The sequence below is a fragment of the Stigmatopora argus genome, chromosome 21 (genome assembly GCF_051989625.1).
Source record: "Stigmatopora argus isolate UIUO_Sarg chromosome 21, RoL_Sarg_1.0, whole genome shotgun sequence".
Lineage (NCBI taxonomy): Eukaryota > Metazoa > Chordata > Actinopteri > Syngnathiformes > Syngnathidae > Stigmatopora > Stigmatopora argus.
In genome coordinates this window covers 10111675-10126367 of record NC_135407.1, presented here as the reverse complement: position 1 = coordinate 10126367, position 14693 = coordinate 10111675, and the positions used below count along the sequence as shown (strand labels likewise).

The window sequence follows — 14693 nt, the reverse complement described above, 5'->3', positions numbered from 1 at the left end:
TTGTACTTTGTGCTTTTTGCTTTTGCTTTGTTGTTCTGCGGCCTTTGACTGTACTGTCTAACTTATAACTATGCCTTTTCTTGCTACTGTCACAATGAAATTTCCCGAATACGGGATGAATAAAGTTATCCAATCCAATCCAATTTGGATGAAACTTTTAAGAAATCCAGACACTAGCAGAACTTTATTGCTTCTTATTTGATGAAATATCCCATGTTGACGCCGTCTCCAAAAGGACCGACATTTCCACATTGCACATTATGCAACTGCAGGTAAGGGACCAGCTGAAAAACTTATGTTAATGTTGTGGAAATTTGAATTTGCCAATAAATGATAAAAAAATATATACTTTGTTCACTTTTATACTTATTTTCATTATGCCGTACTTTTTCAATAGTTTGCAAAAAGTTGACTATAAATTTGACTACAATTTTGAATTACACTTAAGAACTCACTAAATAACTCCTATGCAAATGAGTAGTGCCTATGAAGCCCAACATTAAATAGCAGTTATTTCCAAAGTAATAAAGATAAATGTGTTCCAAACATTAAACTAGGTAAATGTTGGGTTTATTCTGGGATGTTACTATATGTTCATTAAGCATTTTAATAGGTAATGAAGCTATAAATTAATTTGTGCTTTATGTTGAGACCGAGTAAGCTCGACACTTTCCCCCCACAGCTGCTTTCGAGGCCAGTTAATTGTTTTCAGGACTATTGACTGAACAGGACACCATGTTCCAGGCCGAGACTGTTGATCTGAGTTGGCAATGAAGATCTACAAGGGACTCTTGAATTGCTTTGACTTGGATTCCGGCAGATGGCGATAATCGCATTATTGTTTAAAAATACGGTCGCTCTGTTCACCTTATAAAGAAGGTATTACGCTTATTCGTGCAAATTCTTACGCAGTTGTTTTGGTTTCCGATCTAATATGAGCAGTTGTTTTTTTTTTACCTTAATGGTGTTATTCGGTTATCTTATGCAATTGTTTGAATCAGATTACCTTAAATGTTTTGATTATGCGCTGACTAAATTGACAGAGGAAAATTCTTTTTCTTTAGAATCCTTTTGGACGAAGGCGAGTTGGGAGTGATTTTCCTTGCAAGTTGTAGCCAGTGTATGTTAATGATGTCTCCCTGTTTTGATTAAAGTGTATTAATAATAAATCTATCAGTAAACCAACTTAAAGGAAGAATTAAAGAAAATCTTTAAGTGTCACATCATCCCTTAAAATGTATTGGTCCACTGACATTGAAATGATGAGTCCTCTTTGTTTCTCCCGGGCATTTTACAACATTGTAAAACATAACAATATTGATTCCTCATTGGAGATGACAGTGTTCCCCACCAAGCCATAAATTAAATCAATCAATTTTAGACACATCCCGTCATTCACTTCTGCAATAATAATAAAAAATAAAATAAAAATTGCTCTGTTTTTATAATTTTATTACTTTTTTAAAGGATAATTTTCTAAGTCTTAAGGTCTTCACTATTCCTTTTATCATCTTTTACACAATGAGATTATCCATTGTCTAAAAACTGATAAATTAGGTATATATTAATAATAAATTAAAGATAAATTATAAATGTTTTACCATTCAAAAGCCAGAGTTTTGCTTCACATACTCTAAGTAACCAATTGCTTGCAACCTCTTAGTTTAGGTTTTAGCCCAAAAATAAGTTGGGATTGGTTTTCAAAATATGCATGGGAACACATTAACACGGTATATTTGGAGAATGCAGATCGTAATAGTACGAGATTAAAATTGAAATATGATGAACAATAAATCCATATTGTAATATTAGAAGATTCAAATGGTAATATTACAAGATTAAAGTCATTTTGTTGCTAATTTTTAATGTAAGATTAACGGGATCTTTGGTTTCACGGACATCAATAATATTAAGAGATTAAAGTACGTAATTTTGGGATTAAAAAAAGTAATACAATTACCAGAATAAAATTGGTGCAATACAAATTTTTACATTATGTAAACTGGAAATTGTTCAGGGTCCACGGAATTCAACATCTGGTGTCGTAAGGTCAGTGTTAAAAATTTGAGAGTTTTTTACCAAGAGCTGTCACCATACTCAACTTGAGTTCTGCACCTAATCAAGACTTATTGCTAGCCACTTTAATCACTTTGTATCAATTACTACTTATTTATTATTTTGACCACTTATTTATTGGGGTCGTGGGGGGTGCTGGAGCCTATCCCAGCTGTCTTCGGGGCAGAGGCGGGGGACACCCTGAACCGGACAACCATTCACACTCACACTCATACCTAGGGGCAATTTAGAGTGTCCAATCAGTCTACCATGCATGTCTTTGGAATGTGGGAGGAAACCAGAGTTCCCGGAGAAAATACCCACGCAGGCCCGGGGAGAACATGCAAACTCCACACAGATGGACCGACCTGGATTTGAACCAGGAACCCAGAGCTGTGAGGCCGACGTGCGATCCACTCAACCACCGGGCCGCTACCTATTACTATTTATTGATTACTTATTTATCATTACTATACATTGATTATCTGTGTGTTTGTTTGTTGTTGAGTCCATGGACTCAGCGCTCAACAACTTGGCGCTGAATGTCTCCAAAACCATGGAACTCATCCTGGATTTCAAGACGGAACATAGCCTTTGCTAATCTCACTTGGACTACTTATTTATTGATTATTTGTTTGTTTGTTTGTTGTTGTTATATGTGCGCTACGTGGTGAAAGCTTTAAATCTCATTCTACTTGTATAATGGCAATAAAAGCATTCAATTCAATACTGTTTTTGTGTTTCGTGGATTCCTGTTGAAAAAATGAGAATGATTATGTATTGTAAATATCGGTGACAGAGTTTTCGAATAGAAGATTTTCATCTGGTGGTGTGCCTTGAGATCTTTGCAATGCAAAAAGTGTGCCACAACTGGGAAACACTGTACAATCATCTTTTTACAACCAAACCTGTTCACCCTTATCTCATTTAACACATACCCAGATCTGAGACGACATGAGCGTTGATGTGACTGGGCAATTGAATAGGTCCCTGGAAGTCATCACTGGGAACCCTGCGGTAGGATAACCTGAAGCCCTCAGCTTTACCCGCCTTGCTGGGAAGTTCCCAGAGTACTTGAACAGCACTGGAATTAACCACTTTGGTGAAGAAAGTGGGAGGGGGTGGTACTGTGTAGTGGGATGACATAGAGTAGAGACAGTATAAATAAAGAATATGTTTCAGCAAGTGTAACACAATTTTTCGATTTTTTTTTTAAAGAATGAAGTATGGTCTGAGTCCTACTAAATGGTCCTTACCGCCACCTAAAGTTGTTGCCACCACAGTGTGAGACTGCTGACTTGCTCCAAAAGGTGAATAGGCCTTCAGGTAAAGAGAGTAAGTGGTGGCTGGATCCAGGTTGTTGACATCATGCTGAAAGGCCCCTTTGCTTATGGCTTCTTGTAGCTCCAAAGCATCTGGTTCTAAAAACACGAACAAAGCAGAATTTTTGATGGCAATATGAGCAAACGTTCTATTTATTTCAGCATTTTCTTATGTCACACACCTCCTATTTTGCGGATATGCAGCACATAACCAATGATACCCTCAGTGACTTCAACGGGTGGCTGGCTCCAAGAAATCTGCAGGGCGCTAGTGGATAGCACGCTGACCGCGAGGCCCTCCGGAGCAGCTGGCAGGTCTTTAGCTTGGGCCACTGCAAGTCTGGCGCTGGCCTGGTTTGTGCCTGCGCTATTCTCAGCTATGCACTGGTAGATGGCTTCGTCCTCAGAGTTGATACGTGTGAGAGCCAAAGTACTGCGGGAGCAGGTGACATTATGGGTTTACAGTCAAACATAATCAAAGCATGGCTAGAGTGACATGCAGTTAGAAAGTGATACTGTTGGTGCTCTCCTTTACTTTTAGAAATTATTCATTTCATTTTTCTCTTCCACACATACAATACAAATACAGTCGTAACCTCTACTTCCGAAATTAATTGGTTCCAAGACTTTGTTCGTAACTTGAAAATTTCGTAAGTAGAGGTGTACTTTATATGTAAATTCTCTAATTCGTTCCACAGTCCTCACACAACTACCAACTAAACCCTTTACAATTGGTCAAAGTGTCCCAATTTTGTATGCAAGACGTGAGGAAACTCACAAACATGAGTGAAAATTATAAGGAAATGATTGATTAATGTCTTAAAATAAAAAAAACATATGAAAATGTGCCCTGCGCCGCTGAAATATCTCCCTCCGTGGCCATTATAGCTGCACTACCTGTGTTTGTCTGCGAGATGGCGGCAACAGCCCATTCTACCAGGGCCAAAAAACGTCCACTTTGTAGTACATTTTAGACTTTTACGTGTGCCCTAAGCGTGTGTGTGTGAAAATATGTGCCATGTTGCATTTGTACAGTTTTTAATCGCTTAATAAGGGGAATTCAAAATGAATTAATGGGTAAGGATATGCACTTACTTTTTGTAACTTTTTCATAAATCGAGTCACTCATTTGCATATAAAAATGTGAAACCTGAAACTTTCGATCCTAGAGGCATTCATAAGTAGAGGTATGGCTGTATATCTTACAGATAAGACTAGCATCTTGAATAATGAATGAACATTTGTATCTTTTATTTGAGGATAAAAGTGTACTCGGTGAATGGTTAGCACATTGGCCTCAGAGCCTTGGGATCCTTGGTTCAAATCCAGGTCGTTCCATCTGTGTGGAGTTTGCATATTCTCCCCGGGCCTGCATGAGTTTCCTCTGGGTACTTCGTTTTCCTCCCACATTCCAAAAACATGCATGGTAGGCTGGTTGGACAATCTAAATTGCCTCTAGGTATGGGTGTGAGTGTGCATGGTTGTCCGTCTCCTTGTGCCCTGCGATCGGCTGGCCACCTATTCAGGCCCGGAGTCACCTGGGATAGGCTCCAGCACCCCCCGCGACCCTAATGAGGATAAAGCGGTTCAGAAAATGAATGAACAAATGAATAAAAGTGTACGATGTACATATAAAGGTCAAAGTGAAGTTCACAAAATAGGTGTCACAGTTGCTACAATAATATACATATGTATTTTCGTTGGGTGTTATGTGTTCAATTGGAAGGGATTGATAAGAGGTTTATTGTAATGTAGAGTACTATAACTCATATATTTTCTTCCCATGACATATTCAGTGGTAATTGGATATGGTGGCCTTACAGAATTTGGTTGTGATTTACAGAGAAAATAAAATTTCAACACCATTGTTGTATGAATGGAACACTGTCATAAACCAACTAAGCTTAGTTACTTTTATATTTTGGTAAATACAAGTTTGTGAACATTTCAAAACTGCAAACAGTTCCTTTATTATGTAAAAAATGTCCTAATTCATTTGTTAATAATCTTTTCTTGACTGTACTGTATTATACGGCTTGCATATTATAGTTTTCTTGAAACAAAATGTGACTGCAGTTGTAGTAAGTGATATTTATCACAGATTAAATCATATATTGCCTGTGTTTGTTGAAAGCTTAATGCATACAAAATTAGGAATGCATATTTGTCAAACAAAATGTGCAGTAAAGAAGCATGCGACATGGCCTGTGGGGCGAGTGGTTAGCACGTCGGCCTCATAACTCAGGGGTCTTGGGTTCAAATCTAGGTCGGTCCACCTGTGTGGAGTTTGCATGTTCTCCCTGGGCCTGTGTGGGTTTTCTCTGGGTATTCCGGTTTCCTCCCACATTCCAAAGACATGAATGGTAGGCTGATTGGACACTCTAAGTTGCCCCTAGGTATGAGTGTGAGCGTGAATGGTTGTTTGTCTCCTGCGATTGCCTAGCTACTAATTCAGGATGTCCTCCCCTCTGGCCCAAAGTCAGCTGGGAAAGGCTCCAGCACCCCACGCGACCCTAGTTAGGATAAAGCGGTTCAGAAAGTGAGATGAATCGTACCTGTTGTTGTTGGTCAACTTGACATTCTGTCCCGGCATTAAAACCTTGCCGTTTTTCAACCAGATGAGGTGAGGCTCGGGGACACCCTGGGCCACACAAGTGAACACTGCACTGCCCCCTGCTGGTCTAGAAACAGATTGCGGCCACTGCAGGAACTCCGGAGGGGCTATGGACAATTAGGGAAAGATCAAAGATGAAATTGGTGAATGTACAACCATCAAAAATTGGCTTCAAAACACAGGGCAAATGATTGAACAATTTACCAAAGAGTTCAACAGTGAAAAAAATTGGTTTAACAAGGTTTTTTTAAAAATTCATCCGGAAACGTTGTCATTGAATACCCTCAACAACCAAACAATACTGATTAATAGATGTCAAAACCGCAACTATTATTGCAATTCTCATGAATTTAACTTTTGACAGCGTCATTTTCATTAATATCACATTTGCTGTGCCATTCAAATTGGTAACCAACAGCTGAACAAGTCTGCAATCAAATTCTGTTTTATTTTCCAAATAATATCTTAAATAATCTGTTTTATCATGTATTTATCTAGAAAAGCTCATTTTTGCTTAAACAGCTACTCATAAAAAACGGAAAAAAAACTTCCCACAATTTATTGTGCAAAAAATAGACAAAAATTAATATTTATGTTTTGTAGTATCTTTAGAATTCCATGCATAATTTTAGTTCATACTGATGCAGAATCCAAAAGAAATCTTAATCTTTATAAGACACAGTTCAGAATTCCCTGTGTGGATATTTATGAAAATTACTGTGAGGTAGTGTTTTTAGATCATTTTTAAAGTTTTTTTTTTGGTATAAAGAGAAATTTCAAATGCACAATGTTTATTTAATAATAACGGAACTTTGAATTGACAAAAGGTATCTTTATTGACTATTTAATGATGAAATTTCAAAGATTTACAAATAGTAAAAACTATTTTTTTATGCAGAAAAGCATCAAAACACAAACACACATGCACGCTCACGCACACATACAAAGGACAGACACAGGGATGTCGTCTTCTAACTGTTTGTGAAATTGTGTCATCACAATAGACTTGCATGTTAATGCACAGCTCTGTCAAGCCCCTCCCCACCAGCTCAGCATCTCATTGATCCACTGAACTCCAATCCACTTTGACCCCTACATTTAAGCCAATTGAAATGTGTTAAATTTGTTTGTGTAATCCCTCATACTGTTTCTTAATTTCTCCGATTCTTGAAATCAATACTAAATGAACAACACAATCACCTAGATGTGATTTCATTTGACATCTTCCCAAAAAATCTTAAAAGCAAATGTATTAATTAGGAATTCAATTCAAAATCATGAAATGCAGAGAAAATCTGACAGTGGATGTGTTGGGTTTATTCTGGGATGTTACTATATGTTCATTAAGCATTTAACAGGTAATGAAGCTATAAATTAATTTGTGCTATACTTTATGTTGGGACCGAGTAAGCTTGAGGACACTTTCCCCCCACAGCTGCTTTCGAGCCCAGTTAATTGTTTTCAGGACTATTGACTGAACAGGACACTATGTTCCAGGCCGAGACTGTTGATCTGAGTTGGCAATGAAGATCTACGAGGGACTCTTAAATTGCTTTGACTTGGATTCTGGCAGATGGCGATAATCGAATCAACTTCCGAAAATACTCGCATTATTGTCTAAAAATATGGTCGCTCTGTTTACCTTATAAAGAAATTATTATGCTTATTCGTGCAAATTCTTACGCAGTTGTTTTGGTTTCCGATCCACTCGGGTCACTTTGTATGCTTGTGCAAATTCTTACGCAGGTGTTTTTGGTTCCGATCTAATATGAGATTGATGTGGCAGTTGTTTTTTGACCTTAATGGTGTTATTCGGTTAGCTTATGCAATTGTTTGAATCAGATTACCTCAAATGTTTTGATTATGCTCCGACTAAATTGACAGTGGAAGATGCCGTTTTTTTAGAATCATCCTGGACGAGGACGAGTCGGGAGTGATTTTCCTTGCAAGCTGTAGCCAGAGTATGTTAATGATGTCTCCCTGTTTTGATTAAAGTGTATTGATGATAAACCTATCAGTCTGCTTATAAATGATTTAAGTTCAGTGCTCATTTTTCCTTCATTTTCACTATGCAGCTTTTGTATATGCAAATCAAGCATCAATGAGGAAAGAGCAGCTCATCACTTGGTCTTTTCAGCTGTCCAAACGTCATGTTGGAAATTGTCAGCCCTCCTCAGTTGACTGGGTATATTTTGATCCATACTTTGTATTGATCTGTGATTCTGTTGACCTTGAGTTTTACCGCAGCTCATAAATCGTGTCCCCTTTTCCTTTGTTTGCAATCCTACATTGGGAAAAGCCCTTTACATTGTCGTGCAAAGTGCCTGTTATACATTATCATTCTACCCTTGATAACATTTTGAATGGTAATAAAGTCCAGTATCTAAATATGTGGTAAATCTTCAATAATGTATGGGTATAAGTTTCATTATTATTGTTATTCATTATTTGTTTATTTACTTTTTGACTTCTAATATTATTTATCTAATCATTCTTACTTTTTTGTACTTTGTTTTAATGATATCAGTGGGCAAATTAATCACATTCTTTAATTGACTCAAGGAAATAACATTAGCAATTAATTAATTAACATTAGTGTGTAAAAAATACTTTAAAATTTAAAAAAATAAGAATAAAGTCAAAGTGGAATGAAAATCGAGGCTTCTGCTCATGTTGAACATTTGTGAAACTATTTTGTGAATTTTGAGATAACTAAAGTCCAGTATCTAAATATGTAGTAAATATTCAATAATGTATGGGTATAAGTTTCATTATTATTGTTATTCATTATTTGTTTATTTACTTTTTGACTTCTAATATTATTTATCTAATCATTCTTACTTTTTTGTACTTTGTTTTAATGATATCAGTGGGCAAATTAATCACATTCTTTAATTAACTCAAGGAAATAACATTAGCAATTAATTAATTAACATTAGCGTATAAAAATACTTTAAAATTTAAAAAAATAAGAATAAAGTCAAAGTGGAATGAAAATCGAGGCTTGTGCTCATATTGAACATTTGTGAAACTATTTTGTGAATTTTGAGATAACTAAAGTCCAGTATCTAAATATGTAGCAAATCTTCAATAATGTATAAGTATAAGTTTCATCATTATTGTTATTCATTATTTGTTTATTTACTTTTTGACTTCTAATATTATTTATCTAATCATTCTTACTTTTTTGTACTTTGTTTTAATGATATCAGTGGGCAAATTAATCACATTCTTTAATTAACTCAAGGAAATAACATTAGCAATTAATTAATTAACATTAGCGTATAAAAATACTTTAAAATTTAAAAAAATAAGAATAAAGTCAAAGTGGAATGAAAATCGAGGCTTGTGCTCATATTGAACATTTGTGAAACTATGTTGTGAATTTTGAGATAACTAAAGTCCAGTATCTAAATATGTAGCAAATCTTCAATAATGTATAAGTATAAGTTTCATTATTATTGTTATTCATTATTTGTTTATTTACTTTTTGACTTCTAATATTATTTATCTAATCATTCTTACTTTTTTTGTACTTTGTTTTAATGATATCAGTGGGCAAATTAATCACATTTTGTGTCTTAAAATTGCTTTAATTGACTCAAGGAAATAACATTAGCAATTAGTTAATTAACATTAGTGTGTAAAAAAATACTTAAAAAAAAAAAAAAAAGAATAAAGTCAAAGTGGAATGAAAATCGAGGCTTGTGCTCATATTGAACATTTGTGAAACTATTTTGTGAATTTTGAGATAACTAAAGTCCAGTATCTAAATATGTATTAATTTTCAATAACGTATAGGTATAAGTTTCATTATTATTGTTATTCATTATTTGTTTATTTACTTTTTGACTTCTAATATTATTTATCTAATCATTCTTACTTTTTTGTACTTTGTTTTAATGATAACAGTGGGCAAATTAATCACATTTTGTGTCTTAAAATTGCTTTAATTGACTCAAGGAAATAACATTAGCAATTAATTAATTATTATTAGCGTGTAAAAAATGCTTTAAAATTTAAAAAAATAAGAATAAAGTCAAAGTGGAATAAAATCGAGGCTTGTGCTCATATTGAACATTTGTGAAACTATTTTGTGAATTTTGAGATAACTAAAGTCCAGTATCTAAATATGTAGTAAATATTCAATAATGTATGGGTATAAGTTTCATTATTATTGTTATTCATTATTTGTTTATTTACTTTTTGACTTCTAATATTATTTATCTAATCATTCTTACTTTTTTTGTACTTTGTTTTAATGATATCAGTGGGCAAATTAATCACATTCTTTAATTGACTCAAGGAAATAACATTAGCAATTAATTAATTAACATTAGCGTGTAAAAAATACTTTAAAATTTAAAAAAAATAAGAATAAAGTCAAAGTGGAATGAAAATCGAGGCTTGTGCTCATATTGAACATTTGTGAAACTATTTTGTGAATTTTGAGATAACACACTAGCTCTGAATTTTACGTTTTCTTTTCCATTTTTTTTTGTATTAACTCAAGTCCAAGCCAAATACCTTCTGTGGGAAAGTTGCTGATGTTGATATAATTTATGAGAACTTGAATGCCTTTGAGATATCTGCATGATAAAAGATCTGCATATCTTTTTTTGAGAAGACTTTGTGGACAAAACCAGAATAGAGGGGGTGTTATGAAGGCAGAGACAGAAGGAGGGAGTGGATTTTTTTTCCAACACTATTCTATAAATTGGCTGGCCGTCTTTTGTATCCCCTCCTAACGCGGTGACACCCTGGTCACCCTCAGCACCCCACTCCCCCCTTGTGGGATGCTATCCATCTTCTACCCCTCCATAATTAACTAAAAGAACAGACCTCCTTCCTCTTTTCATTTCAATGTCCGTCCCAGCACCTCCTCCCTAAACTCAACCGTTCTATGCCCCTCGGCCCTCCTGTCAGGGTTAAAGTTGAAAGGTCACAGATCGCTAGTCACACCCCTTCCCATCGATCCATTTGCGCCATCCGTATTGACAATTTCCTCATCCTTTGCTTTGTCTTGAGCTTTCTTATTTTCTTTGTACCTTCTCTTTGACCATGGCCATGGATATGCGCCCACACAGATAGGCTGAAGTCAAGACTGTGAAAATTTAAACCTGCTCGCTAGAATCCCCCTGAACTTGATTTCACTTTTAGGGGGACACTTGTTCATACAAAGCCAACATCTGTTATGTTGTACTTGAATCGTTTTTGGCAAACTATCCCAACTTGGACTTGTTATTTTGAAATTTTATATACATAAGTGCCAGATTACTTGTTATTTTGAACACAGAAACATTTCTAAATCTTGAACTATAACCCAAGGGTGTCAGACTCGGGTTGGTTCGCGGGCCGCTTTAACGTCAACTTGATTTCACGTGGGCCGGACCATTTTAGATATAATATTTAGATTTTTTAAAATAAATGGATTAAAAGAACTGGATTAAAAATTCAGTTTTTTATAGATCTAAAACAATGTTTATTTTAGCTTTTTAAAAATATATTTTTAAATTTTACAAAATGATTTTTGAACTAAAAACACAGAAAAAAATGGATTAAAAAATTACAATTATTGATTTCAAAGGGGGAAAATCAGGAAATTTAATATACATCTATACTCTTCATTTTAATTTGATCCTAAAACAGAAAGTCAGCACTCATGATTTACTTTCCCGGGCCACACAAAATGATGCGGCAGGCCAGATTTGGCCCCCGGGCCGCCACTTTAACATGTGCTATAACCCCTTATAGATCACTTGTTTAACTCACCAGCTGCCATAGATGACGCTAGACATGCTATCCATTTGGACTGGGGGAAGCTGTCAACAAATGACGCTGCCATCCCTCCCAGTCCAAATAAATTGAGCGTCTATTGCAGTCATTTGCAGTTATTTGCAGTCAGTCCCCCCAGGTCAAATGGTATTTATTTCTATTGCAGACAATGAGTTAAATACTATGAACTTCATAAAAAAATGTTAAAAGATAAAACAATCATCTTTCTGGGGTGGAATAACAAGAGGGTGTCTGTTTTTTTTAATTTTTTGGTAGATTATTTTTATTTTCTCTTGAATGAATGAATGATATTTAAGTATATAGAGTAAAAATACAATAACTATTATATTATGATAAAATACATTTATAATAGTAATAATACTTATGTACTTACTTTTGGGTAGTGCATATAAGTATGCATGTACTAGTAAATGTTCATATTGTCGGTTAGATGTGAATTCCACATATTTTGACCCCAGGTCTTAAAGATTTTTGACTAATTATAGATTTATACTTTATAAAGGGGTAAAATGTAGGTTTAAAGAGAAATCATTGGAAATTAAAATTTGTTTATTTATTTTTTATTTATGTATTTAATTCTATTTGGGACTAAAAAGCTTATCTTTGCTCCTAGTAAATATTAGCCCATTTGCTGATCCATTTAAATAATCCATTTTTAACTCTTAAATGTGGTGGCCATGTTAACAGATAATCAGAGCTCATTATTGTCTATGAGGTGGAAACTGGATCAATACATTAATGAATACATTAGAGATGAATTCTTTTCTCCCTATTCTTTTACTTGTGAAAGCCTGACAAGGGCTCAAGTATTGATTGTTGCGTCAACTAAGAGAGTGATGATAGAAAGGCTGAATTATAAGAAAAAGATAAGAACCGTAACTGATTCTTTCTTAGATTGTCTCTAAAATGTGAAGAACATTTTCAAACGCATACAATATTCCATGCTAGAGCTGTTTAGCTATTACTGCCTTTACATCAACTCACATACAAATCACTTTTGATTTGCGAAGTTGGAGTAGTATTCGTTTTGACCAGTCATGTGTCAAATATTAAATAAGATATTTGACTCCCTCAGGATTGTATTATATTTAAATACACACGATATAATCATCACATTGCTTTTTTGTTTGGCTGGAAGAAAATACATGGTTCTAAGGCTATGTAAACGAAAAGCAGCATCCATTTTTGCTAATGGGAAATGAAGTAGTATTATTTGATATAGCTTCTGATACAACTAAAATAAGGGCACCCTTTGTCAATTAGAACAGTCCTATGTATGTACAGTCATGATATTCTATCGTATACAATGTCATCTGTTCTTTTATCTTTTAGAGACTCACGTTAACTTACATAAGAGAGCAGATATAGCAATATAGTAAATGGATCTGAGCCAATAACCATCCTCAATAATTGTGTCCTTTCAGCTTGTTTTGCCCTAATCTCTCTGGGAGGCAAACTGCTAATGAGTCGAACACACCACTGCCAATTAAAACACAGGTAATGACAGAAATGTGAGTTTGTTAAGGATATGGACATCAGCACTTAGTAACCATCAGTCGGAGCCCTCCACAATCTTTTACCACTCCCAGGATGTACGTACACAAACAGTGACACTGATTTATTTCACTGTTGACCAATCAACTTATACGTTTTTCCTGTATTTTACAAGTTTTTTTGATCATTTCAAAATGTGTACGCCTCAGTGGCGGGCCGTCAGGGCCTTCAAGGCCTTCTCTGCTGGCCTAAGAAATATCTAAAGCATATATTATATTTTGTCCATCAATACTTATTAAATAATTCCAAATTGTCTGTTAGCTTCCTTTCATTGCTTTCCCCCCTGCTTGCACTGCTTCCAGATGTGTGTTTTCATATTGAAGCATTTAACCAATCACATTTCAGCCATTATTTGTTGCCAGGGTCAGAAATCTGCCTCAAGGCCTTCACAATCAGTTCTGCGGGCTCTGCCGCTTTAAACAAGCGTCGATAAGACTGTTGCTTTAACCAATCAGATTTCAAGTTGGTGACACCAAGGTCATTTTGCTGGCGTAGTGATACGTCATCACTTTCACCAACTATGATTCGCTACCAAACTGTATCTGGAGCTAGCTGCACAAGCAAATGTATTGTTGTGTTGATTTAAAGCAATTTTCAAGATGGACTATTCCAGAAATTCGACAGGACAGGCTCGACTTTCAGCATTAGCTTCGACGGCGATATAAAAGAAGGAAGAAAGAAAGGAGGTTGGATATTGTGTACAGTTAAAAAGGATTTTTGGTGAGTAAAATATGGATATATTCCTAAATAATATTTCAATTGTGGGCCAAGTTCTGATATCTGAAAAGCTCCAGAGTTTGTATTTAAGCTCCAGTGTTTGTATTTAATCACTAAATGCTGCTAGGAAGTGGATTTTATCCCATTTTAGTGCAATTTTTGCCATTTCGCCATTGACATCCATCACTGTCTTTTTCCGGGGAAATCACCCCCTGGCACGGTTGTAATGTCTGAAAAGCTCCAGTATTTGTATTTAATCATTAAATGCTACTAGGAAGTGGATTTTACCCGTTGAAGGCGCTACGAGAAAATGCACGGACCGCCACTGGTAAGCCTATAAAAACTTTTGTGCATATGTTTTTTTAAGTACGTTTTTTTGTAAAAACGATCTCGTTTTACCCATTTTGGATCATCTCGGTCACTAGTAGCAGATGAAAACTTCACCTGCTAATATTGTCATGCTTTAAGCATGATATGCGACATCGAAATAATCTTGAATTTAGTGCTGACTTATTGGGCACCCCGTCCACTTTGGAGAAAGTTTTAGACTTTTAAGTGCGCCCTATGTGAATAAATATGTGCCGTGTTGCATTTGTACATTTTTTTTAATCGCTTATTAAAGGGAATTGCAATCA

At 35.2% G+C, this 14693-nt stretch overlaps 1 protein-coding gene across 2 annotated transcripts in view; it reads right to left on the bottom strand.

The window, feature by feature from the left end:
* LOC144067516 (immunoglobulin superfamily DCC subclass member 3-like) overlaps positions 1–14693 on the bottom strand; it is a 36969-nt gene that overhangs the window by 6518 nt on the left and 15758 nt on the right. For both annotated transcript variants that reach the window (XM_077591334.1, XM_077591335.1), the window contains exons 7-10: positions 5933–6098; positions 3560–3810; positions 3312–3476; positions 2994–3182 (exon numbers count right to left, since the gene is read on the bottom strand). In XM_077591334.1, the coding sequence (XP_077447460.1) occupies positions 2994–3182; positions 3312–3476; positions 3560–3810; positions 5933–6098 (771 nt within the window). The remainder of the gene's footprint in view (positions 1–2993; positions 3183–3311; positions 3477–3559; positions 3811–5932; positions 6099–14693) is intronic.